Here is a 27735-nt window from a genome sequence, read left to right on the forward strand (position 1 = left end):
GAAAAGAACACACTCTCCCACCATCCACAGACAGGACATGAACACCAAGATGGCTTGAACACAGCATTAATGCCAGCGGGAATCACGGGAACACGCTAGGATCAGCGAGAATATGGTTGTCTTCATTTATATCCTATGTACTAGGCCAGCTAGGTGGCGTGGTGGTTAAGGCAGCTGAATTCCATGTAGCTGACTGCATGAATTACACAAAAATAAACTAACATTTTAATTACACTTTTTTCATTAAGCTTTTTGAAGCCCCCTCATGTAGTGATTTATTATTTATTGATTGATTTTTGGAGAGGTTTTTTTGCTATAGGATGTATGCGTGTGCTAGAAAGACAAAGAGAGACACCCCCGGGGGAATGGCCACGCCGCAATCTCTTCTCCTCCATTCTCCTCTCAGGATCTTGGGCACACATGCACATGCGCCTGGTGTGAGTTTAAACCACCGGGTCTGGGACTCAAACTGTGGTCAACTACATGCGAGTCTGGTGACATAGCCATTACGCCAACTGCTGGTCCCTATGAGTGGGTTATTGATGAGGCAACATAGTGTGCCCACAGCTCAGAGGTTTTCCCACAAACTTGGTCTCTTTCTACCTGGATTATAATCCCTCTGCATTATCTGCCACCTGCTGGTTTTCCCTGAGGGTAAAGGGGAAGATGGGGCAGAACAGGACTGGGGTTCGTTAATTACTAACCCTGGAAGATCTTGAGTTTAGACAGAAGCTACAATGTGAACAGATTTAAGAGCCAAGTCCCAGACCCAGCAGCTTGGAAAGCATGCCAGGTACGTGTGTGTGTGTGTGTGTGTGTGTGTGTGTGTGTGTGTGTACCTAAAATCCTGAGAAGAGAATGGAGAAGGGACTGTGGTCATCTCCCACCATCCCCAACCCCAGGAAGTGCTTTCTTATTGCCTCTCTATTTCTCTCTCCCTCTGTCTCCCTCCTGTGAGCACACATACTTTAAGGCAAATAGATCCTATGTAGTCCTATGAAATACAAAGGAACACACACACACACACATATTCCACTCTCTCTTACCTCCAACAGAGGCCTGGCACTATCGTGGACAGACAGAATATGGGTCACCTTGTTCTTGCTCAGTTGTTCGGCATCTCTGGCATCTGTCATAGAAGGAAAAAGATATTTTAATATTTCTGCGAGTTAATTACTCCTAAAGTCTGACCAGGAAAATAAAACACAAAAATTGTGATGCATATTTCTTTCTTGAAACTCTATAACTGACCATACCCACAGTAACCTATCGGGTCATCAGACATGCCATGCCATATAAAATACACCATGAGTTTTCCAATGACCCAATATATTAAGGATATTCAGGGTTATTGATTTGTATGCATTTTGCCTAGTAATTTCTGATTTTTTGGTTTGTTTTTGGAGAGGTTTTCGCTATAGGGTGCGTGTGCTCGCCAGACAGACAGAGACAGAGGGATAGAAAGCGAGAAATCACCCCCTAGGGGGGATGGCCATGTCGCAATCCCTTCTCCTCCATTCTCCTCTTGGGATCTTGGGCATGCACGCACATGCACCTGGTGTGAGTTTTAAGCCACCGGGTCCGGGATGTGAACTGCAGTCAACTACGTGGGAGTCCAGCAACATAGCCATTATGCTAACTGCTGGTCCCATAATTTCTGATTTTTAAATTTAAATTTCTAATCTTTTTTTGGAGGGGAGAGGTTTTTGCTATAGGGTGCGTGCGCTCGCCACACAGACAGAGAGAGAGAAACAGAAAGCGAGAAATCACCCCCCAGGAGGGATGGCCATGCCACAGTCCCTTCTCCTCCATTCTCCTCTCGGGATCTTGGGCATGCACGCACACGCGCCCAGTATGAATTTAAGCCACCGGGCCCGGGACACGAACCGTGGTCCACTATGTGGGAGTCCAGCGACATAGCCATTACGCTAACTGCTGGTCCCAAATTTCTAATCTTTTGATACAAAGTATTAATCTAAAACTTGAAGTGAACTTAGATTAGTAAATATTGTAATCATAATGGTTGCTGTACAAAGGAACTGAAGTTATGAGTTCATTTTGCCATCAACAGTTATAGGCTACGGACACTTAGGGCAGTCTTTTATATGAGACGCATGACAAAAAGGATGTCCAAAATATTTTTCAAAGCCCCAATAGTAATTTAAGTTAAAATTAAATGAAAAGACCCATTTATTATAGAAAATATAAGAACCTGCCAGTCCTGATGTCTAAAGCAGGGACAGGTCCAGATTTACACAGGATGGTAGTTTACAATGTCGGTATTCACTTTAGAGCAAAAGTAAAAATGGAACATTGTCTACAAATTCCAAACAGAATTTCTATTAAATTATTTGCATATGAAGCTAAGGTAATACCACAGTTGTATTCCCTTCAACACTATTACCTATAGAAAAAAGACCAGGTAACATGATACCCATTTGGGGGTTCCCAAATTGGAATCTATCTGCTTAACTGTAAAACAGGGAGTAAATTTCCCTATGCCCTAGTCCTGGCCTGGCCTGACCAAGCTTTTCAAAATGATATATGGTAAAATGGATTAAAAAGCAAATGTTTAGGACCAGCAGTTGGCGTAATGGCTATGTTGCTGGACTCCTATGTAGTCAACCGTGGTTTGAATCCTGGACCCGGTGGTTTAAATTCACGCCACGCGTGTGTATGTGTGTGTGCCTGAGGTCCCGAGAGGAGAACGGAGAAGGGATTGCAGCATGACCATCCCCCTTGGGGGTGATTTCTCGCTCTCTGTCTGTCTCTCTTTGTCTTTCTGGTGAGCGCATGTGCCTTATAGCAAAAACCTCTCCAAAAGAAAAAAAAAAAAATCAAATGCTTAATTATCATGTTTCTGGAGAATGAAGTGGGGAAATAATCAGGATATAATATTAATAAGCAGGGGGAAAAGCAGATACCAAGCTATAAATAACACATAAATTCAATTTGTAAAAAAATATAAAGGCACACAGAAGAGAGGGAACTGATATAAAGACTTAGCTCCAATTAAGAAATGAAATGGCATTTTTTTTTTTCCTTCTCTGAGGTTTTTCTGTTTTGGTGTGTATTCTATATGAGTGGTTCTAAAAGTTTAACATGCATGTGAACTATCTGGGAGGCTTGTTAGGCAGATTCCTGTGTTCCAACTTAGTTCCAGAGCTACAGTGGAGCTGAGAAACCTACATTTCTAATAAGCCTTGTTGATAGAGCAGAAATGAAGAAACACTTTTCTAAACAGTCAGCCATGTAGGGTTGGACAGTGATGCAGCAGTAAAACATGATGCTCAGTGAGGCCAACTACCACGAGGAGGTTCTGGGTTCGTGTCTGAAGGCGTCCTTGAGTTACACAGAGTGTCCAAGGAGGTTCTGGGTTTGTGTCTGAAGATGTCCCTGAGTTACACAGAGTGTCCATGACTCAGGACTTTGAGGCTGGGATGGATCACAGCGTCAGGACTATTGGGTGTTCTCTCTCTCTCTCTCTCTCTCAGAAAAAAACAAAAACAAAAACAAAACTTTGAAAAAATCACTAATATTGGAAAAAAAATCTTTGAAAGAAATAAAGTATTTGCTTTAGTTTAAGACTCTTTCTATGGCTCTAGCCATCTTGAGCTTCAAATTTGAATGTGCACAGCAGCTGCTGACATCACGTGCATGGGGATTCAGTTTCTAACTCCCACCCACCATCACAGACTGGGTGGTCAGTGAGGCTAGCTTTGAATTAAGTATGAACTATAATTATTTAGGAACCCACAAGCAGCCAGCCCCATAGTCAAACCAAATTGAAATTTGCAATTGCTATAGCTATGTCCATTTTAGACAAGTAGTGACATACTATAAGGAGCTTTGGGGGCTCAAAGACAATCGAGGGCAGGCAGGGAGGTTCACTGGACTCTTCCATCTAAGATCCATTCAGATTCTGATTCTACCCAGCATTCAAATTTTCACAATCAATATTTGTCTAAATAAGTATTTTTTTTTGTAAACAACAGCCTTGATTGGGATCTAATTCACATACCATATTATTCTTCCTTTAAAGTACACAAGCCAATGGTTTTTAGTACATTCACAGAGTTGTACAATTACCACCACAACCTAACTTTAGGATATTTTCATCACCCCATAAATATACTTTTATAATACCAATGAAGACTTTTTAAAAAAGTGTTTTGAGAATAAAATGACATATTTGTGAATACAAAAGCCATCAATGAGCCAACTGATTGTCAGACTTCAAAGAAAAGGGAAGGAACAGCACTATCTGCACTGAGGCATTACCATGGGGTTACCCTTTCCCATAGGCTCCACCCACTTACTTGAGGGTGCATAAAATGTTTGATCGGCTCTGCTAGATGATGGCCTTCCTACTGAATTCAAATTACTAATGGTTCTGGATGGCCCCCTGCAAACATAGGCAATGCAGTGAAGAGCTTTGAACACAGTGGCAAGACTTGGCCATCTAGTCAGCCGTGCACCTGCATAAGCCTGAAAGTTCGAGTAACTCTTTCTGAGGAAAAAAAAATCACAGGGGTAGAACTTAGCCCTTAGGCAGAACTTGAGTATTCAACAGAGATTCCTCTAACTCGCTACATGGCCTCACCTGTAGCATATTAGAAATGCAGACCCTCCTCCCCCTAGGACCACCCAGACCTACACAATCAGAACATGCACTTTAAAGAACTCTAGAAGTCTACATGTATGTCCTACAGGGGAGCCCTGGAGGACCTAGAGGGAAAGACCTTTGACCTAGTGCAAATAGCCCCTCCCACACACAATATGTTAATGCTATTGCTAAGCCATTCATTCATAGCCAGTAGCCATCACAAATGCAACACATTGGTATTAAGAAGTCACACATTAGAATTCATATGAAGAAAAGCTACGGGGGAACCAGCAGTTAGCGTAATGGCTATGTCGCTGGACTCCCACATAGTTGACCGCGGTTCGCATCCCGGACCCGGTGGCTTAGAACTCATGCCGGGCGCGTGTGCGTGCGTGCCCAAGATCCCGAGAGGAGAATGGAGGAGAAGGGATTGCGGCGTGACCATCCCCCCTGGGGGGTGATTTCTCGCTTTCTGTCTCTATGTCTCTCTCTGTCTGTCTGGCGAGCGCATGTGCCCTATAGTGAAAACCTTTCCAAAAAAAAAAAAAAAAAAAAAGCTACGGGATATATGTTGACCTTTGGATTATTGTTTTTAATGTATGAGCCCTAAATATTACTCTTATAATCGGAAAAAAAAAACATATAAAAAAATACTGTTCACAAAATCCCATATAAATGCATTTATAAATAAAATCAATAGTCAATCTCTCGGTAGTAAAAACTGCTAACCATGTTCTTTCCCCTTTCTGCCAACACCTGCCCTAGCCCCTCTGCCTACTTTGGCCGCCTACCTCCAATTACCCAAAGGCCTCACTCCACTTATAAAGAAGACTGGCCCCCTTCAGACAGGGTGAGTATCGAAATAGAAACATTTGCTGTGCTTTCCCCTGGGGTTGTACTTTCTATCCCTGGCAACACTGAGAAGACCTCACTGAGGCAGCATATGGCTCTGCTGGAAGATTCTGTCCTCAGAGGGCAAAGGGACAGTCACGAGATTACTGAGGGAGTAGATTTGGAGCTCAAGTTTTTATGCTGATACAGAAGATGAACAACGGTAGCCAGTCTTCAGGTGTGGGGAAGACCAGTGCAACCATATAAGCTAGTCTGGCAAAAGTCAAGCAGAGCTGCCTTTGAAGAAAATGAACACAAATATGTGGGAGCAAGCACTCAAAATTAACACCATCAACAAGAGCTCTCTAGGAAAATGAACACTTGGGAAGAAAAATCATCTTTGGCAGTGCCTTTTAAATTCCTGCTACACTAATTCAGAGACTCAAAGCACAGCCAGGCAAGATAGGGGTGGGGAGGGATGAGGAGAGAGGAAGGAAAATTTGCTTTAAAAGGATCCCACCCTTCTGTTCTGCTTTGAACCCACAGTCTGTCATTTCCCAATTTCTTTTTCATGATAGAAAGTGTGTGCACGTGAGAGAGAAAAAACACACTCAATGAGGCCTAGTCAGGCTGCAAACCCCTCTCCTCAGCCCTTTAGGCCCTCAGGATCCTGGTGTCCATGCGTATGTCTTCAGTGTATTTTCAGGCCAATCTGGGGATCTGAACCTGCAGTTGGCCATATGGCACTTCAGTTACCAATGACCACTGTGGCTAGGCCCCAGACAACTTTTGCCTCCCAGTTAAGACTGCACTGACCAATAGTCAAGAGATTTCTATGTTTTGTAGTTCTATTTCCTACTGAGAAATTAATTTAGCCATCTAGAATTATGAATCATTATGCATTATAAGTAGTTCTAGAGGTATAAATTAGTTGTTAGTGGGTTCACCTCTAGGTGGGTACATTTCTGATTTTAGTTCGGGGTCAAAATGGGAAAGGTCCTACTAGCTCTTTTTTTTTTTGGAGAGGTTTTTGCTATAGGGCACGTGCACTCACCAGAAAGACAGAAACAGAGACAGAAAGCAAGAAATCACACCCCACCCCACCCTACCCGACCCGGGAGGATGGTTACACTGCAATCCCTTCTCCTCCATTCTCCTCTCAGGATCTTGGGCATGCATGCACATGCACCCAGTGTGAGTTTAAGCCGCCAGGTCCAGGACTTGAACCGCAATCGACTACATGGGAGTCCAGTGACATAGCCATTAAGCTAACTGCTGGTCCCCTACTTGCTCTTTTTTTGACCACACCAACTGGTGCTGACCTCAGGCAGGTATCTCTGTATCTCATTATCTTCCTGTAAAGTGGGCAACATGGTAAGAGAACACATTTCAAAGGGCTGCTGTAATAACTACATGTTATAAAATATTAGGTTGTCGGGAAAATCATGCATATTTTTCTATGTTTTTCTATGCAAAAATATGTCATATCTTTCCCAACAACCCAGTACTTAAAAGAAGGGATATCACATGGTTGGCTATGTGGTTCTCATCCTGCAGCCGAGGGCTTGAAAATCACACTAGATATTTGTGCCCAAACTCCCAAGAGAAGCCTGGAGGAGAAGCGACTGCACACGGCCATCCCTCTGCCCCAACCCGGGTAGGATTTATCACTCACCACCACTTCCCATGCACTCTGGTGAGTGCATACACCCTATAGCAAAAATGACAAAAGCGAAAATGAAAAAACACGGGCTAGATGGTGGCCCAGTGGTGGGGTACAGTGTTATTCCAGCCTGATCCACGTGGAAAGGTTCCAGGTCTGCATCTGAGAACCTCCCAAAGTATGCTACGCTCACACATGCCCGTTACGTGGAGCTGGCTGAAGCTGGGAGTAGATCATAGCATCAGGACCCTGCAGGGGTGGTGGTGGCAGGGGGCATGCTTATTTCTCTGTGTCTCCTCTGTATATATTGCTGTGTCTTTCATTCAAGGAATAAATAAAAACTGAAAAAACCCATACATGTAAATGATGGCCACTGTCTCATCGTTACTATTACCATGGTGTGGGTCACAATCCTTACCACCTCCAAATGTTTGAAAATCTGCTCTTGGTACAGACGCTCAAACCCAGTTATCCTTCACCTGATGCCCATCACTCACCTCTGGCTCTCCTAGGCTGTTACGACCTCAGACCTGTCACCAGCTTGGCCTGGCAGAACTAGCTATGGGAAATGAGCACCTCAACTGAGGGGCTCTCACCAAAGCACCAAAGACTAGCCTCCAGAAGCTGGGTTTGTTTGTGGTTTTCCTCTATGTGGAAAAATCACCAGGTGTTGGAAAACCGTTTGTGATTCATTGTACAGTTTAAAAAAAAAAAAAAGAAAAAAAGAAGTTGCAGAGTGATTGGAAGGAAGGAGGGGAGAAAAAAGAAGGAAGGGGAAAAAGAGATGGAAGGAAGAATGAAAGATATGCAAAGGAAGGGGGAGGGGAGGAAGGAGATAGGTGGCGGAGTGACTGCTTTCTTTATACACTTTGATACTGGTTTTTGTGTTATTATTTGCAGTCTTACAAAGAGAATAATAAATGACTAAATGAGATGCTACGCTAAAGCACACATAACAACAAAGTTCACTTTCCAGGACAAAGAAATAGACCGCAGGTCATGATGAGCTTCCATTTTGCCAACCAGCTGGAACTGTGGTAAAGTGCTGGTGTTTTATGAGCATCCAACTCATTCCCATGACAGCCTGCAGCAAGTGTGTGCTCCCATTCCATGGCGAGGGCAAGCAGGGAGTGGGTATTGGCTTTACTGCACCAGGTACTGGCACTGGGCGAACCTCATGATACACAGCAGTGTCTGCTTGGCATCCCAGAAGACTTGCTCTGCATGCCCAGGTTGTACAACTTATCTGAGGGTACACAGGTGGCTTGTGGGCAGTGGAGTACCTGGGATTCCAAGGCAGGCCATCGACATCTTCTCTGCACTCTATAGGTCCCTCGCTCTTCCACACCTATCTCCAGACTGAATATTTAAGGGAAGGATATTTGTCCCTCCTACTTCTATCTAGCCCATGGTGTGCTTGTGATAAGCTTGTAAGACAAATAAGTTAATTCATAGCTCTACAGAGACACAGCACTTCCATTCTTTCCAGTTACTTGCCCATTCACTGCACTATCACTCCTTTGTTTTTTAGATGAGCCTTGCACCTGGTGTTCAGTAAATGCTTGGTGAATTATCAAGTGAATAAAACATGTCCTCATACTAATACCAGAACCACTGAAGGCAAGAGCAAATATCAACCATCTGAACAGGAGAGGTTATGGATTGATTAGAATCTAGTAGAGGACTCAATCAAGCAAAAATCTAAGAACTGTGAGCGATTTCTATGGCATTGAACATTTAGAACACAGGTACAGATTTTAGTATGAAAAGAGTTTTAAATACTCCCTTAAAAGCTGCACATAGGGATCAGCAGATGGCATAATGGGTACATCGCTGGACTCCCATGTAGTTGACCGTGGTTTGAGTCCCAGACCTGGTGACTTAAATGCATGGGCGCATGTGTGTGCATGCCCAGGATCCTGAGAGGAGAATGGAGGAGAAGGGATTGCAGTGTGGCCATCCCCACTGGGGGGTAATTTCTTGCTTTCTTTCTCTCTGTCTCTGTCTGTCTTTCGAGTGAGAGCACACACCCTATAGCAAAAACCTGTCCAAAAATAAAAACCATGCTGTACATATATCCTTCAGAGAATAATCTGCCAGAGATAAAATTGTGATTTACATTTCTTGGTTATTTTTTTTAAGAATTATTTTTTATTTAATTTTATTTATTATTATTAATTTTTAATATTTCCAGATAAATACAGAGAGAGAGAGAGAGAGAAGGAAAGTGAGAAAGCAAGTCTCCAGGTCCAAGACTTGAACCATGGTCAGCCATGTGGGAGTCCAGAGCCCTTAACCACCATGCCCCACCATGCCACCTGTCAGCCCTTCGTCCAATAGATTGGATTTTTTTTTTTGGGGGGAGAGGTTTTCACTATAGGGCGCGTGTGCTCGCCAGACAGATAGAAAGAGACATAGAGACAGAAAGCGAGAAATCACCCCCCAGGGGGGATGGTCACGCCGCAATCCCTTCTCCTCCATTCTCCTCTTGGGATCTTGGGCATGCACGCACACGCACCTGGCATGAGTTTTAAGCCACCGGGTCTGGGACGCGAACCACAGTCGACTACGTGGGAGTCCAGCGACATAGCCATTACACTAACTGCTGGTTCCCATAGATTGGATTTTTAAATAGATTTTTAAAAAATAGATTTCTTCAGCTCAGCAGGTGGCCTGGAGGTCAAGGAGACTTGATCCCATGTGGCCAACTAATTACGCAGTTTGAGTCCCAGACCTGGCAGACTGATAAACATTTGGGCATGTGTGTGTACATGCCCAAAATCCCAAGAGAAGAATAGAGGACAAAGGATTGTGGCATAGCCATCTTCCATTGGGGGTGATTTCTCACTTTACCTCTCTCTCTTTTTCTCTCTCTGGTAAGCATACATGCCCTATAGAAAACACACACACACACACACACACACACACACACACACACAAATGTTTCTGGAAATTTATTAACAATAATGTATTTGCAACCTATGCCTCAGACAAGGAACTGATAACCAGAATATACAACAAACTGAAGCAGCTTACCTGGAAAAAAGTGATCAATCTAATTAAATGATAGGGAAATGAGCTGAACAGATATCTCTTTAAGGAAGACATACAAACAGCCAAAAAGCATATGAAAAAATGCTCAACATCCCTTATCATAAGGAAGATGTAAGTCAAAATCACAATGAGATACCAACTAACCCCAGTCAGAATTGCTAAAATTAATAGAAAGAAACAATGATAAGTGCTGGCAAGGTTGTGGTGAAAAGGGAACTCTCCTACGCTGTTGGTGGGAAATGTAAATTAGTACAGCCAGTGTGGAGAACAAAATATAGCCACCTCAAAGACCTACACATAGAATTACCATATGATCCAGGGATTCTACTCCTGGTGTCTATCCAAAGGATAAGAAAACACTCAGTTGAAAAAGTGCCTGCACATACATGTTTATTGGGGGCACTATTCACAACTGCTAAGACATGAGATCAACCCAAATGAACAGATGAATGGATTGAAAAAATGTGGCACATATACACTATGAAATACTACTCAGCCATAAAAAATCAAGACTCTAGCATTTGATCGAAAGTGGATAAATATGGAAGACTTACTGCTGAGTGAAGCAAGCCAGACTATGAAAGAGAGACATTGTATGTCCCCACTTAATATACATCAAATGTCCACACTCTATGGAGAAAACTGAAAGAATGCAGGGTATAGAAGCATGGAGTATGTTGCAAGTACTGGAGACAATGCTGGAGGAGGATGAGAGGTGGGGGAGGGTGAGAGGAGGAAATCAAGGAGAAAAAGAGAGAGACAAGACACTGAAGGGACACAGAAATGAAGGACTGTCTGTTGATGATAATGTGTAGGATAATATCTTTAACTGGACTGGTTTGTAGTTTATAAATGCTGGAAAAATTACTTTTACAAGCTGTGGTGACATCAGTGATTGAATGCATAAAGTAAAATCAAATGAAAAAACATTTTAAAACCCAATAACTAGAAAGCAAAAGTGGCAAAATATGATAAATAAGTTGCACGGCTGGTAAACATGCCTGGTATCTACCATTTTTTGATAATAATGTTCTGGCAAGTGTGGAAGACCCAAGGTGGAGTTGGAATCTGCCGTCTCACAACACTACCTCATCAGTTGGCCAAAGGATCAGGATTCAAGATGACAACCCTACAGGGGGCTGGTACAAATGGTAATCACTTTCAGAACTGAGTCTAGACTTTGCCTGTCAATCACACACGAGAAATCTTAAAGCTGATCTTTCAAAACGTGAACTTTCGCTTGATAGAAACAACAGTCTATCAATGCATGAATGGATAAACAAAATGTGGTCTATACCTATAATAGACTATTACTCAGCCTTAAATAGGAAGAATATTCTGAAACGTGCTACAGCATGGGTAAACCCTGAGGATATGCTGCTAAGTGAAACAAGCCAGGCGCAAGATAAGCAATGTATTATTCTACTTCTGTGAGGTATCTAGAATACTCAACTTCATAGGGACAGAAAGTAGAATGGTTGTTACCAGGGGATAGGAAAAGGGGAAATGGGGAGTTAGTAACTAATGGTACAGAGTTTCAGTTTAGGAAGATGATAAAGTCTTGGATGATACTGACGGTTGCACAATAATATGAAAGTAAGTAATGCCACTGAACTATACTCTATAAGTATTGGGTTGTTGGAAAAGTCATGCCACATTTTTGCATAGAAAAATACAAAAAGTACATGACTTTTCCAATAACCGAGTATTTTACCATAATAATAAAACAGGAGGGAACTCACCTTTGAAGTTGCCGATATATAGGCCAGGCAAGATCTAGGAGAGACACAGAGACATTAATTGTCACAGATGGAAGGTGTCAGTGTTCTAAAGGTGCACAGGGGGATGCAGTATGGTCCAAACAGCCACTCCCTGGTCAGAGAACTGACTAGACATCCCTATTTACATTATCCGGGTTGCCCAAGGCCACTAGGAAACCCGCTCAAATGGTCTGTGGACAGCTGCACACGGGTGCCCATCAGTTCGTGAGCTAATGATCTGCATCTTATTATGTCCTCCACTACTTCCAGCCCTTCAGCACCCGCCACCCCTCCTGCCTACCCTAGGAAATTATGTCTCCTGTCGTCTGAGACCTTGTACATGCTGTGCCCACTGTCAGGCAGAATACTCCTGCTCTTTAATTGTTTAGGGCCCATCTCTCACTCACGCCCTGGGGAGGCCTGTTCTGAACTTTCAACCCTCTGTGCTTCTGTGAACAGAGACTGTCATGGGTGCATGATTAGGCAAAGGTTTGTCCCTCTGCTGAAATGGAAACCTTCTTGGTCAGCAATAAAATCCTGCTACTCACTGCTACTTCCCAGCTCTGGGGCAACAATGATGGTCAATAAAGTGTTGTTATGGGGCCACCATTATGGGGGCGTGGTGGTTAAGGTATTAGATTCCCACATGGATGACCATGATTCTAGTCTCAGATCTGACACGTAAAAATCATGCCAGGCATGTATGTGTACATGCCCTAAATCCCAAGAAGATAATGGAGGAGAAGGAATTGTGATATGCCATCCCCCCGGAAGGTGATTTCTCACTTTCCCTCTCTCAGTCTCTTGCCAGTGAGTACACACACCCTATGGCAAAAACATAAAGTAAAGAGTTGTTCTATAAATAAATGAATCATTTAACTATAAGGGGGCTTTAAAAAGATCACGGGAAAAATAGAATTAAAGTATAAGTTTATCTTATTGCAACAATTTTAAAATTCATTTACTGTTTCTGTAACACACATTTTCCATAAATTTTTGGAAGACTCCCCTGTATACAATAGGTTAATAAGGATCATGCATTTGCTCAAAAATATCTACTTCTTCTAAGGCAGTGGTTATCAAACAAACTCTCCATTGGAACTCCAGAATCTGCTAAAAATACAGATTTCTGAGCAAGCCTCCTCCCATCCCCATATAAAGATTCAGCAGATTTTTTTTTTTTTTTGAGAAATTTTTGCTGTATGGCATGTGCGCTTGCCAGAGAGACAGATGGAGACAGAGAGAAATAAAACGAGAAATCACCCCACAGGAGGGATGGCCACCCATGATCCCTGCTCCTCCATTCTCCTCTTAGGATCTTGGGCATGCATGCACACATGCCCAGCGTGAGTTTCAAGTCACTGGGTCTGAGACTTGAACTGTGGTCAGCCATGTTGGAGTCCAGTATCCTAACCACCACAGCACACACTGGCCCGATTTAAACAGATTTAAGATGAGAGCTGGGGACAGTATATTCCACAAGACCCCCATGATTGCAAAACATGAAGCTAATTCTTGTCCTGCCAGTACTTCATGTGACACTCTGAAATCCAAATATGGACACTGCTCTGCAAGCTAAAAATATGTTGGCTACATCATCCAGATAATTTCCAAGCACACATAGCATGTGGGTTGCAGTGACACTTCACTGCAGAGCCCTGGATGCCCTGGCCATACCCTGTACCACACCCGCCCCTAAAGCTCCAGCTGTCTCACATTCCCTATTTTCGTCCACACCCACTAAGAAAGCTGAAAGTTCATGTGCACTGATTTCTTCAAGCATCTTCCTGATGACTGGCTGCCTTGCTAAAAACTGAAGCATGGGTTGAGTCACAGCAGGGGAGGTGCCGTGGCACATGACAAGGTACCAGTAGTACGCTTATGGTTAGCCTCAGTGCAGAGGGATGACCAAACCAAGGGGCCACAGAATGTATCAATCAAACTGGGATGCTTCTGGGAATGAAAAGAGGTTTTGTTAATCCTGACTCCCTGGCCCAGCCTGGTGACATAGCTGGAAGCAAACAGAACTATAGTTGGAAGCCACATGGCTGACTGTGGGATTAGAGTCCCAGGTTGGTCTGAAAACATGCCAGGCATGTGAATATATACCCAGAATCCTGGCAAGTTGGAGAGCTGGAGAAAGGGTACCAAGGAGTTATGAAACTCTGCCATGGGTCCCTCCCTACCTCCTTTCCTCTACACTCCTTCTTGTGTGTGCCTATGTATTCTATCATAAATAAAATAAAATTAAAAAATTAAAAATTACCCTAGAAAAACAGGCAAAACCCAGAAATGACCTGAGCGTGGGGCTGGGCAGTCACCCTGGCTGACTTAATACCCCTAACCCTAACCATCTTGGGCAATGCCCATTGGAATCATAAGGGCAGCTATGTCCACAATTGCGATCACAACACGGAGGCAGGACAGGTTAGCTCTGTCACTAGAAATATGTGAGACAGTATCTCCAGAAAACACCAGCACCCATTGCCAAGGAGCTGAAATAGTGAACAGGTCTTCCTTGAAACATAATCAGTCTTCAGAACTCTCCTGGAAGGAAGGGTGGAGCAGACACTTCATCACTCCTATTTTAAAACATAAAAACAATGCAAGTTCATCTTGGAAGTGAATCAGACTGAGGTTCTCTGGCAGCTCTAGGCTGCAAAGAGCTTTCTTTTTTTTTTTTTTTTCTTTCTGAAGAGAGACTTTTGCTATAGGGTGTGTGAGCTCACTGGAAATGCAGAGAGGGACAGAAAAGGAGAGAAAACAGAAAGCGAGAAATCATCCCCAGGGGAGATGGTCACACAGCAATCCCTTCTCCTCCATTCTCCTCTTGGGATCTTGGGCATCCACCCACACACACTCAGCATGAGTTTAAGCCACTGGGTCCAGGACTCAAACCGCGGTCAACTACATGGGAGTCCAGTGATGAAACCATTATGCCATTTGCTGGTTCCCAAAGAGCTTTTCATGTGTGACTCCCATTCTCCTGAGTCTCTCCCATCTCTGTAAGGATGTTGCATTAGATACTAAAGGGCATAATCATCACATGGCTGATGGCGACAAGGACTCTCTTCTTCTTCTTTTTTTGGAGAGGTTTTTGCTATAGGGTGCCCGCGCTCGCCAGACAGAGAGAGAGAGACAGAGAGACAGAAAGCGAGAAATCACCCCCCAGGGGGATGGTCACGCCACAATCTCTTCTCCTCCATTCTCCTCTTGGGATCTTGGGCACGCACACACACATGCCCTGCGTGAGTTTTAAGTCACCGGGTCCGGGACGCGAACCGCGGTCTACTACGTGGGAGTCCAGCGATATAGCCATTACGCTAACTGCTGGTTTCCAAGGACTCTCTTCTTGATCAAACTTTTATCAGGCTCCTTTGTGTCTTCTCAGACCACGAGTCCAGTGTGAGCAAAGAATCCTGCCAAGCTAATTAACTGGAAATCCCACCAAGCCCCTCCTCCTCTACCCATGACATCTGTTCAAATTCCTCTTGGTATTTTTTAACCCACTGCCTCACTCTGCCCATCAGGTTTAAATCTTACCTTGCCCTTCTGTTGGGAGCTGAGTTCAATCTCTCCCTTGTAGCAACAGCCTTGAATTAAGTTTTTCTAACACATTTTAAAAATTTTTAACAAGTATCAGATAATACATCTTTTATAGCAATGACTGTCAAGGGCTCCATACCCATGAAATTGACAGTGACAATGGACCATAGAGGAGCATGTTAATTTTTTTTTTTTTGAGAGGTTTTTGCTATAGGGCTTGTGTGCTGGCCAGAAAGACAGAGAGAGACAGAGAGATAGAAAGTGAGAAATCACCTCCCAGAGGGATGGCCACACTGCAATCCTTTCTCCTTCATTCTCCTCTCGGGATCCTGGGCACGCACACACACGCACCCGGTGTGAGTTTAAGTCACTGGGTCCAGGATATATTCAGCAAATATATCCACTCGAACCGTGGTCGCCTACATGGGAGTTCAGCGACAGAGCCATTACGCTAACTGCTGGCCCCAGGAGCACGTTAATTTGCGTAGTCACAGAACGTATTACGGTGGCCACGAGGTCAAGTGTTTACTGAGTTCCACATTTGGAAACTGTGCTGGTCACGTGGTGTACAGAGATGACAACAGATGTGACCCTGCCTTCATGGAACTTCTTGCCTAGGGAAGGTGAAGGTGACTTGATCATTCCAGAATCACAGAGGAAGCAGTGACACTCAGTAGATCAAGAGGAGTCGGCCAGGAGGGAGGGAGGGACAGGCAGGAAGAGAGTGAGATAGGCAGCCTGGAGGAAGAGGTAAAGTCTCTTCCAGAAGGATCTTCGAAAGGGGGGAGAAGAAGGGGCAGGATAGCAGGGAGGAGTTGGTCCTGCATGGTGGACACTGTAGCCACTGGACATTTTCAGGGCTCTAGCTTAAGTGCCATGACATGGAATACTGCTAAGATGTCCGAGATATGTGGGTCTGTTAGAAGAAGAGTGTTACGTGTTTTTTACTGAAATATCTTGGGAATAGCACAAAAAAGGAAGGAAGGTGAAGTCCTATGTACAGTGCAACACCTTCCTAGCCATACCTGCCTATGGGGCATTAGGGGCACAGGGTCTGGGAGGATGACTGCAGCATTTTTGTGTGAGTTTTCCCGCATGGTATGAGGGCTGACTGTGTGCATGCATTTGCTTTGATTTACTTTTTCCTTGAAGTCAAGAGGCATTATTCGGGGAAAAGATGATGGGCCATTTTTGCTTTTCTTCTTTGTAGTTCTACTACCTCCATTTTTCTTTTTTATTTAAAGGTTATTGCTACAGGGCATGTGTGCTCGCCAGGCAGAGAGAGACAGAGAGACAGAAAGCGAGAAATCACCCCCCAGGGGGGATGGCCATGCCACAATCCCTTCTCCTCCATTCTCCTCTTGGGATTTGGGCACGCACGCCCATACGCCCGGTGTGAGTTTGAGCCACTGGGTCCAGGACTCAAACCGCCGTTGACTACATGGGAGTTCAGTGACATGGCCATTATGCTAACTGCTGGTCCCCACTTCTACTACCTTCTCTATTAAACTAATATATTTTATATTATTTTCTAAATAGAATAAGGGCAAGAGATTAGATCATGTGCACTCTAATGTTCTAGAATCACGATTTAAGGAGTTTGAAATCTAGCCTTTGGAACTCAGTTCCAGTCTCTGTCTTCAACTCCTTGGTGGATTACTAAAATAGAAACATCATCTTCCCACCCCCATGTCAATCTGTCCTGTCCCTGATGGTTCCACATTTTTCCAGTCACCCAGAATTAAAAGCCTGGGGTCCCTACCACCACAGGACCTACCTCTTGCTTCTCTAGACCCCCTCACAGCCCTGCATCCTCAGCCCCAGAACAGGACCTACATGAACTAAAGCTGTAGCCATTGACCTTATTTTTCTGCCCTATCAGATTGATTTTTGAAAGTCAGGTTCTTCCTTACTATGTCATTTTCCAGGTCAAAATGTTCAGTGGCAAGCCTTTCCTAAGAAAATTTTAGGCCAAACATTTCAACAAAATGTTCAACATGGTTTCTACGGGATGTTTCTAGCCTATCTCAGAAGGAACTTCCAAATCATCATTCAAGCCAAGTAGCCCTTATTTTCCCAATGTCCCTTACTGGTCCCATTTTGCAATATCATCTTTCTTTGTTCCGTTTCCTCTCACAACAAAGCAGTTACCACTGTTTGGGGTCTGCCCCCAAATTACAAACTCTATTGACTAATTCTCATAATAATATTTCCCTACCTCTGAAGGCCTTTCTTAAGTTTAGGAATTTCCACCACCTCAGGAGTCTTGGTGGGAAACAGGGACTAGGCTCTTACTACAGAAATTGCAAACATCAGATACTCCCTCATATAAGTCTCTGCCACCATGGTAGGGACATGTGACCTGAGTGCCACAGGTCACCTACTGTAGACTAGCAACCACAGACAACCTAGAACACCCTCTTTGGTAGAAAGGCAGTAGGGCTGGTAGCTACTGTGGTTTGGATAATAACTTGTCTCCCCCAAGATTCATATTCTGGAATTTGGTCCCCAGTGTTATAGCACTGGGTGATGTTAGACCTTCGGAAGGTAAGACCAAGCGGGCAGTGATCAGATCATGGAGGCATCACCCTCATATATGTATTAATGCTGTGTGTATAAGGGATTGATTTCTAGCTCTTATGAGGAGTTAGTTCCTATGAGAGAGGGTAGTTATGTAAAGAACATGGCTGCCCCTGGTCTCTCTCTGTACACACTTGCCATCCTCTCTGCTGTCAGCTACATCATGACATAGTCATCTTAGGTCCAATCCCTTATCTTTGGATTTTCCAGTTATCAGAACTATGAGTCAAATAAACCTCTAAAAATCACCTGGTCTCACATATTTCTATTAACAACACAATAGTGGACAAACACAGTGGCATATTCAGCATCCACTGGCTGAAGCTTTGGCATCTCGAGGCAGCCCCATAAAACTAGGCTGGTATTACCACCATAAAACTAGGCTGGTATTACCAACTAGTTATGGGATCTGCTCCTCACAGGGTATCCATTAAGTCTAGTTCTCTAGCTTCCCTGGCCACATGTCCTGTTCTACTTGAGTAGCCACATTTGAATTCTGTTGCTTACCTACAAGGGTCCTGATATGGGTTTTAAACCCAGGAAAAATGCACAAATGAAGGAGAGCAGCAAGTCCCAGGCAAAACACGCCTATCTCACCCTCTGCTAATGAGGGTCTACCACCCTGCAGGTAGCAGCTTGAAAGGCATCTCAGAGAACAGATGGTGGCGCAGCAGTGAGACACCACGCCCTATGAGATAGACCCACATGGCAAGCTTTCTGCTCAGCTCTGAAGACCAACATGAATATGCCAGGCACATATGGACCTGTTATCCAGGCTGGCTGTGGCTGGGAGTGGATGGTGGCATCAGGACCTTGTAAGAGGTGGTCTCTCCCTCTTGTTCATGGAAGAAGTAAACACATTTAAGAATATGTGTCTTTGTTTGTATTTAAGGCACCCCAGGACCATCTAGGGGCCACCTGACCAGAAGACTGTGCCCTCTTCTGGATTTCACTCTACCTCATTTAGTAGCATTTACTTCTACTCCTCAGTTGCTATGCAATTTATTCACTCCTGTTCAAACTTGAGTGTGGTACTTTTGCTCAGCTTCTTAGTACCTCCTCTCTGAATTACTAAAGGAAACTCCTCACAATATGTCTCCAGAGGATCCTCAAACTGTCTCCACAGCATGAAGCTCGCTGTGAGACTCTTCAGCTTCTTTTATTTATTTATTTATTTATTTTGAGAGGTTTCTTCTATAGGGCACATGCACTCACCAGAAAGACAGAGAGAGACAGAGAGATGGAAAGCGAGAAATCACCTCCCGAGGGGATGGCCATGCCACAATCCCTTCTCCTCCATTCTCCTCTCGGGATCTTGGGCACGCATGCACATGCATTTGGCATGAGTTTAAGCCACTGGGTCCAGGACCTGAACTGCAGTTGACTACATGGTCATGTGTGTCCAGCGATATAGCCATTACGCTAACTGCTGGTCCTGAGACTCTTCAGCTTTAATCCTACTAGAGGTAGGCTGCATGTATCAGTAGTTTTCACCATAAAATCCATATTATATGCCTTGACAAGTGAGACATTTCAGAGTTGAGCCCACTTCTGTCTTCAGTCTCAGTCCCACCCCAATCTCATCTATTTCCAAAGAGGTGACCACAGTATAACCAGAAGGCAAAGCCATGCAGAGAACTAGGCTGGGGACCCCAAAGTTCAGCATTCATGTTTTATGAGAAACACTCTAATTTTCATATACTGTTAACTACATTAAAATAATATAAGTACTTAAATATTATGATAGATTAAAATAGAGTCCTTCTGTGGGCTGACTGTTCACCTCTACTTCCTACTGCATCATCTTTATAAATATATTTTCTAAACTTGATTGGTTTTCCTTTGGGTAGGCACTCAAATAAATACTTCTTCAAAGAAAGAATAAATGAATGAGTGGATGAATAAACACGGAAAGAGGGTAGGACGAGGTAAAGCAAGCAAAAGAGAGCAATAAAAAATCATGATGAGGAACGCTTGATATAATCTTTGCCAACTAGATCAGTCGTAGCCCCTTTCTGTTCTGGGCAGGTTGTGAGTGGCAACACTGGCAGTGGTGGGGCCACACGGGCGCCAGATCAGAGCAGGACCTTAGGGACAGGTGGAGCACTGTATGGCCAAGACAGAAAGTCTGAACTGAGAAAGCAACATATTAAAAAGAATTTAAAAACAGGAAAGAATTCTATCGGTCAAATTTTTACTCCACTTTCTAGACCAGGAGAATGAGCTCCAGTTTCAAGGTTGGAAATACAAAACAAAGTGTTTAATCCCTATTTCTTTATATATCTATATCTATATCTATATTTATTTTGGAGAGGTTTTTGCTATAGGGCATGTGCACTTGCCAGAGAGAGAGAGAGAGAGACAGAGAGACAGAAAGCGAGAAATCACCCCCCAGAGGGGATGGCCATGCCGCAATCCCTTCTCTTCCATTCTCCTCTCGGGATCTTGGGCGCGCATGCACACATGCTCGGCGTGAGTTTAAGCCACCGGGTCCGGGACTTGAACTGCGGTCCACTACATAGGAGTCCAGCGACATAGCCATTATGCTAACTGCTGGTCCCAATCCCTATTTCTGTGGTCAGTTTTGGTTCTTTTCCTCATAGAATTGCTAAATAAGTTCAAGGAAGGCTGGTGTCAAGGGAACTAGATAAAAAGTTCATCAATACTCAGACTTCTACACTAGTCCGTTTATAATGCAAACTCGGAATTTAAAATCTGACCCATCTGCTTTCCTGATATTATTGTTGCTGGTAATTCCTGAGTACAGAGAAAAAAGAATATAATTAAATAATTTCCTGTCAGAGAGATGGTTAATAGAGGAGGTGAATGAAGGATGGAGTGGTCATGTGGGGCAACATATTGGACCAGTCAATTCTTGAAGAACCTGAACTCAAGCTAGAAAGCAAAAAGAACCAAGAAGGAGTGAAATTATCACCACCTGCAAGGAAGGAAGGAAAAAAAGTTTGTAAATGCAACTTGGGAGTGTTCTACCACTCTACAACGTATGCATACAACTGTTCGTCATCTTTGGGCCACTGGAACAATCTTTCTTTCCCTCTGCCAAGGATGCTTTTCCCCATAGTGCACCTGGATGGCTACTGGTTCCTCACGTTCCCCAGGAGATGAGTTTGTAGAAAGGTCTCTGATGACCACCAATTTCCCTGACACCCTTCTCATTATCTCATTTCATTTTCTTCAGCACATTCAAGAATCCCTAAAATAGTTGTATTTGTTTGCTTTCTGACAGACTTCAAACCATCTGTCCTCTTCTTTGATGTGACCCCGAAAACCTGCTCCAGGGTCTGAGACACATTAAGAGATAATCAATGAATAGACAGCGATAAAAAAACAAACAAACAAAAAAACCCAGCAATCACCACAGAGGAAGAGATATACTCTGGCATTCTGCTAGCCAAAAAGATTTCTGTTTTCTGTCTGGTAAAAGATAATAAAGGCAGAATCCTTTGGCAGAAATATTTAGTCAAGAATATGCCCTGGGGGACCAGCAGGTGGCGTGGTGGTGAAGGTGCTGGACACTCCCACATGGCCAACCTGCAGTTCAAGGACCAGACCTGGTGGCTTGCTTTCTCACTTTCCCTCTCTCTCTCTCTCTCTCTCTCTGTGTGTATCTCTCTCTGGTCAAATTAAAATAAATGAATGAATAAATAAAAATTAAATAAGTAATTATTTAAAAAAAAAAAGAATATGCCCTGGCTTATGGCTCCTTTTGATCAATATCCTTCACACGCTACATTGTACTAACACAACCATAAGAAATGAGAAAAACCAAATTCTTGGCCACAAGAACATGCTTAAGCACAGAAGAATACTGCTGCTTTAGCAGGAAATATTTCAAGTTTTTTCAACACTTTTTGTAGTACTTCAGGGTGCCATAGAATCTAAGAACCTCACCCAAACAGATATAAAAGGTAATTCCTGATGAAGCACCAGCACAGGTCATATGTACAGGGTGGGGTTGGAAACTTAACTCTTAATGGTCAGATACCAAAACCAGGGATGAAGGGGAAACTTTGGTGGATTCCCTAAAGGGCTAAAGGTCACCAAGAATTTCTTAATATCCTTGGCCATACACTTAACCAGTTTGCCGTCATATAGGAGACATCTGAGAATACTCTTGTGTGCCCTTAGACTGCCTTCAACATTTATTCTTTCCTTGTGAAATAAAAATATAACAGTCAAAATGGAGAAAAGGGAACTATCTGGGGGGGATGGTGTAGAGAAGAGGAGAGAGACCATGAGCATGGAGCCATCCCCACAGCCAGCCCCACAGCCATGGAGCAATGGCCGTGTACTCGTTTTCTGCTGAGGGGTTCCTCTGTAAGCTATCTGCGACCGAAGTGAGTGGCAGCGTCTTCATATTGTTTGTTTTTATTTCCCACTACAGGGCTTAACACAGGGCCTTGGCAATAGCCCATGTTCAATAAGAGAATTTGATGAGTGGCTGAATGGACAGATGAAGCAGGCCAAGTCACCTGCTGCCACAGCCAGTCGGCAGCTTAAAGATGTCTGAGCTTCCAGTCCATTTTCATTTAAAAACATTGCTTCTTTAGGACTTTTAAGCCCTACTCTGCCTTCTGATAAATATCTGGTTCCAGATCACACAGACCTCAGGAGACCCTACAGTGGGCAATCTTAGACCAGTGGTTTTCAACTGGGAATGATTTTTCCCGGAGGGAGTATCTGTCAACGTCTGGAGACACTGTTTTTGTTGTCACAGTGTGAGGAGGGGTGCTACTGGTACCTATTGGCTAGAGGCCTGGGATGTCGTTAAATCTCCTACAATGCACAGGGACGTCTCCAAAACAAATAACTGTCCATCCCAAAATGTAAACAGTACAGAGGCTGAGGAAATCTAGTCTGTCTACTGAGGAGAGGGAAGGAAATACGAAGAGACTTCAAAAGTTTGTGGGAAAATGGAATTAAAGTACAAGTTTATTTTTAATGCAAGAAATGATTGAAATCCATGCAGAGTTTTTCCATAAGTTTTTTGAAGACCTCCACCTATTTTGCTTGAATGTGATCTTTTCCTTTTTTTTTGGAGAGGTTTTTGCTATAGGGCGCGTGCGCTCACCAGACAGAGACAGACAGAAAGATAGAAAGCGAGAATTCCCCCCCCAGAGGGGATGGCCACACCACGATCCCTTCTCCTCCATTCTCCTCTTGGGATCCTGGGCACGCACGCACGCACACGCGCCCGGCATGAGTTTAAGCCACCAGGTCCGGGACTCGAACCGCGGTCGACTACGTGGGAGTCCAGAAACATAGCCATTACACTAACTGCTGGTCCCAAATGTGATCTTTTCTTAACCATTCTCTCTTATCTTCCTAATGAGGAAAAAGCCACCCTAAAATAGGCATGAACCGTATCTGGCTCAGATGTCATCATAGTAATTGTTGATGGGATAAATCCAACTGCACTAATACTAGAGCATATTTGTACTTCATAGTTTATCAAAAGTCTTCGAATAAATTGTCATTTGCTTCTCTCAAGAAACTGAGAAATAATTGGGAAAGGTACCATATTTATTTCAGAGCAAATAAGTAAGGAGACAGGAATAGCTAACTACTGAAGGTCTTTTAGTTCTAAACACCGATGAATCTGGGAAGAAAAAGCTAAAGCTCAGAAACATGAAGTGACTTGTTCAAGATCACACCCATGAAGTGGCAGAACAGTAGAAACAGGCTTCTTGATAGCCCCACCCTTCCTAGCAAGAGTAGGCTTCTCACGGGTAAGTGTTTGCCTCCCATCACCACGAGCCACCTCCTCATGAAATACTGGGGCAGCATCCATTCTCATTAGGTAGGATGCCTTCTGAAGTAGAGTCAGAGTTTTGCTTATAGGCCCTCCCCCAAAAGATTTGGGGTCCAGACACTTAAGGGAACTTTAAGTCAGCCTAAGTCTTTTTCAAAGTCCTTCCAGAAACAGGGCACTAATAAGCCACAGTCTATTCAGTTTAACTCTAACCTTACCAAAGAAATTTACTAGACTGGGACCAGCAGTTAGCGTAATGGCTATGTCGCTGGACTCCCATGTAGTTGACCACGGTTCGCGTCCCAGACCCGGTGGTTTAAACTCACGCTGGGCGCGTGTGCGTGTGTGCCCAAGATCCCGAGAGGAGAATGGAGGAGAAGGGATTGCGGCGTGGCCATCCCCCCTGGGGGGTGATTTCTCACTTTCTGTCTCTCTGTCTCTGCTTTCTGTCTGGTGAGTGCATGCACCCTATAGCAAAAACCTCTCCAAAAAAAAAAAAGAGATTTACTAGACTGATCTTTTAACAGTGTAGTGAGGCACTCTTGTTATGGTTTTGAGCCAGATCATGTTGCTTTCAGTCCAGGCTCTACCACTGACCAGTCGGTAACCTTGGGCAGGTTTCTTTATTTTATCTGTAAAACAGGTATGAAAATACGATCTACTTCATGGGATTGTAGTGAGGAGCTGATGAATTACTCTATTTGGTAAAGAACTCAAAACCAGGGCCTGGCATGCAACGAGCTCATCAGTGGTTATAATACTGGGCAGCTTAGGGCATGTATTTTTTATTTAAGAGATTTTTTTTTTTGATATAGGGTGCGTGTGCTTGCCAGAAAGATAGAGAGAGACCGAGAGACAGAAAGCGAGAAATCACCCCCCCAGAGGAGATGGCCACACCGCAATCCCTTCTCCTCCATTTTCCTCTTTTGAATGCACGCACACACGCCCAGCATGAGTGTAAGCCACCGGGTCCGGGACGTGAACCGCGGTCGACTACATGGGAGTCCAGTGACATAGCCATTACGCTAACTGCTGGTCCCAGGCACGTATGTTGAAACTGCACAAAAAGCAATGAAAGGAGTATCAGTTCTCTGCCTTTTATCCTTTCTATCAGTATAAAACATGAGTGAAGAGAAAAAATGACTTTGGCTATTCTACAATTAGTCTGAAACTATGAGGCGCTTTTCAGGTTATTTTTTAAGAACGTCAGAATTTGCTTAGGATGAATTGTCATCTTTGCTTTAAGAAAGACACTTCTTCTATCTCCAAAATCCATGGGAATTGAGATCCAAGCCGTGTTCTGCCCCCTCCTGGCCTCAGAACCTCCGTCATGCTGCCTGACCACCCTGGGGCTCTGTTTGCCACTGTACAAAGGGTATAGTACCCTCACGATCAGGGCCATAGCGAGGTTTAGATTTTTTGACGGTACAGGCAAACGTTACAAGGCTCATAAAACAATAGATCCCAACTTATCCATTGCCTTTCTCTATTTCTTTATCATCTTTAATTGACCGGAACATAGAAATCTCTTTATGCTCTATATAACATGCTGTGTGCAACGACATTATGTATGTGGTATATTCCACCACACAGGAGACTGGAATGAATGGACCAGATCCATCACGAATATGGATTAAAAACTGCCATTCTCAAAGCAGTCAGAGTGCAATCTGTGTTGTTCAACTCATAACTTTTCTTTTGCCACAGATGGCTGATTTGTGTAAGATTAGACAAATCTTACCCAAGGAACCTCAGGAAATACACTCCATGTTTATTTATAAATGGTCTTTTTTTTTAAAAAAAAAAAAAAAAAAAAAAAAAGCTTTTCTACTCGTAGCACTTTCCATTATTTTATTTTATTTTTTTGAGAGGTTTTTGCTATAGGGCGTGTGCACTCGCCAGAAAGATTGAGAGACACAGAGAGACAGAAAGCGAGAAATCACCCCCCCAGGGGGGATGGTCACGCCGCAATCCCTTCTCCTCCATTCTCCTCTCAGGATCCTGGGCATGCACGCACACGCACCGGTGTGAGTTTAAGACACCGGGTCTGGGACTTGAACCACTGTCAACTACATGGGAGTTCAGCAACAAAGCCATTACGCTAAACTGCTGGTCCCTCCATTAATTTTGAAAATCAACAATTGTTTTCTTTTTTACAGATGGGAAAAATATGAGCCTTGTTCCAAGTCACACAATCACGTGTGGCAAAGGTTTAATGTTCGTAGTGACTGGCTTCCAGTTATCTGCTTTGTCACTAACTAACCTTGTAATTTCCGGCGATTCCTTCTGATCTCAGATTACACTGTTTACTCCAGCAGGATCCTTTCTCTTCACTGAAAGCTCTTCCCAAGTTGCTTTCATCACATCTTCTACTTTCCCCACTCTTCTGAAATTCCCTATATTGATTACCCGCTGGTGTTTCAACTCTTCCCCATTTCGTATTTGCTCTCTCTCTCTCTCTCTCACACACACACACACACACACATATACACAATCTGTGTTGAACAATCCAGTAGCCATTAGCCACAGAGGCTCTTTACTATTTAAAATATTTCCAGATCCAAATGAGAAGTGATTTGAGTATACAATAGACACCAGCATTTGAATACAATGAAAAAAAAAGGTAAATTACCCCATGGCAAATTTTATGTATTGATTACATGTTGAAATGACAATATTGTGAATGTATTCAGTTAAATAAAACATACTAGTAAAATTAATTTCACCTATTTGTGTTGACTTTTTTAATGTGGCCCCTTAAAAACTTTAAATTGCATATATGGCTCATGTTCTAGTTTTCACTTGGCCAGTGTGAGTCGTACTGAAGGTTCTGTGAAGGACTTTTGTCTCTGCCACTTATCCTTCCTGTCCTACCCAACTGGCACAACACCTGGTTCACAGAAATTACACAACAAATACAGGTTGAGGTAATGAATTCCCTAAATCTCTATGTATTAGGCTGTTGAGAAAGTCATGATGTATTTTTCTATGCAAAAATGCAACACGTCTTTCCTGACTACCCAGTACGTAGGCTTCTCCAAGTCAAATGCTAAAAGTAGTGCTTCTACTTATGAGATAATGCTAATAAAATTGTCAAGAAACTTATTACTCATTTTGAAAGGTAAAAAGCAAGATATGAATATTACTGCTTTTGCAGAAAGGCATGAAAGGAATCTTGATCCCTTCCGCATGAAATGAATTTTGATCTCTTAGGCAAGCATATGTATTCTTAAATATAGTTTTGAATTGTAACAACGCTTAATGCTGAAAGAGGTGGACCGTGAACAATGGAAGTGGGAGAAACTAGAAATAACAAGAAAGCTGAGGTCTGATCACAACCAAAGGGGAGGCAATGGAGCCTATGAACTTTTGAAGAATATCAGGTCCAGCAGTTAGCGTAATGGCTATGTCGCTGGACTCCTACGTAGTCGACTGCGGTTCACGTCCCGGACCTGGTGCCTTAAAACTCACGCCGGGTGCATGTGCGTGCGTGCCCAAGATCCCAAGAGGAGAATGGAGGAGAAGGGATTGCGGCGTGGCTATCCTCCCTGGGGGGGGGGGGATTTCTCGCTTTCTGTCTCTCTGTCTCTGTCTGGCGCACCCACGTGCCCTTCTGCGAAAACCTCTCAAAAAAAAAAAAAACTTTTGAAGAATATCTTGATTTTTCGGGTGTTAATTCAAAAACCAGGAGGTTTGTGGTGCTGATGGATTCCGGTGCTAATGGGGATAAATGATGTTAAGTATTTATCCAAGAAAGATAGTCTGTTTTCAAATTCGATCACTGGCAAAAATAAAATATAAATCCTGGTTACCAAGATACTTCGGCGAGAGATACGCCGGCTTCAAATACACAAGAGTTCTTTCACGAACTACACTTCCAAAACACAACACAATGATGTGGGCAGGGGAAAGAGGTGAGTAA

The 27735-nt window shown here is 43.5% G+C and overlaps 1 protein-coding gene across 1 annotated transcript in view; it reads right to left on the bottom strand.

The window, feature by feature from the left end:
- The window catches only part of DUSP22 (dual specificity phosphatase 22), an 83389-nt gene that overhangs the window by 54063 nt on the left and 1591 nt on the right, over nucleotides 1-27735 (bottom strand). Inside the window, exons 2-3 of the mRNA XM_014585777.2 lie at nucleotides 11897-11930; nucleotides 1047-1129 (exon numbers count right to left, since the gene is read on the bottom strand). Coding sequence (XP_014441263.1) covers nucleotides 1047-1129; nucleotides 11897-11930 — 117 coding nt within the window. The remainder of the gene's footprint in view (nucleotides 1-1046; nucleotides 1130-11896; nucleotides 11931-27735) is intronic.

The sequence above is a fragment of the Tupaia chinensis genome, unplaced genomic scaffold (genome assembly GCF_000334495.1).
Source record: "Tupaia chinensis unplaced genomic scaffold, TupChi_1.0 Scaffold000090_1, whole genome shotgun sequence".
Lineage (NCBI taxonomy): Eukaryota > Metazoa > Chordata > Mammalia > Scandentia > Tupaiidae > Tupaia > Tupaia belangeri.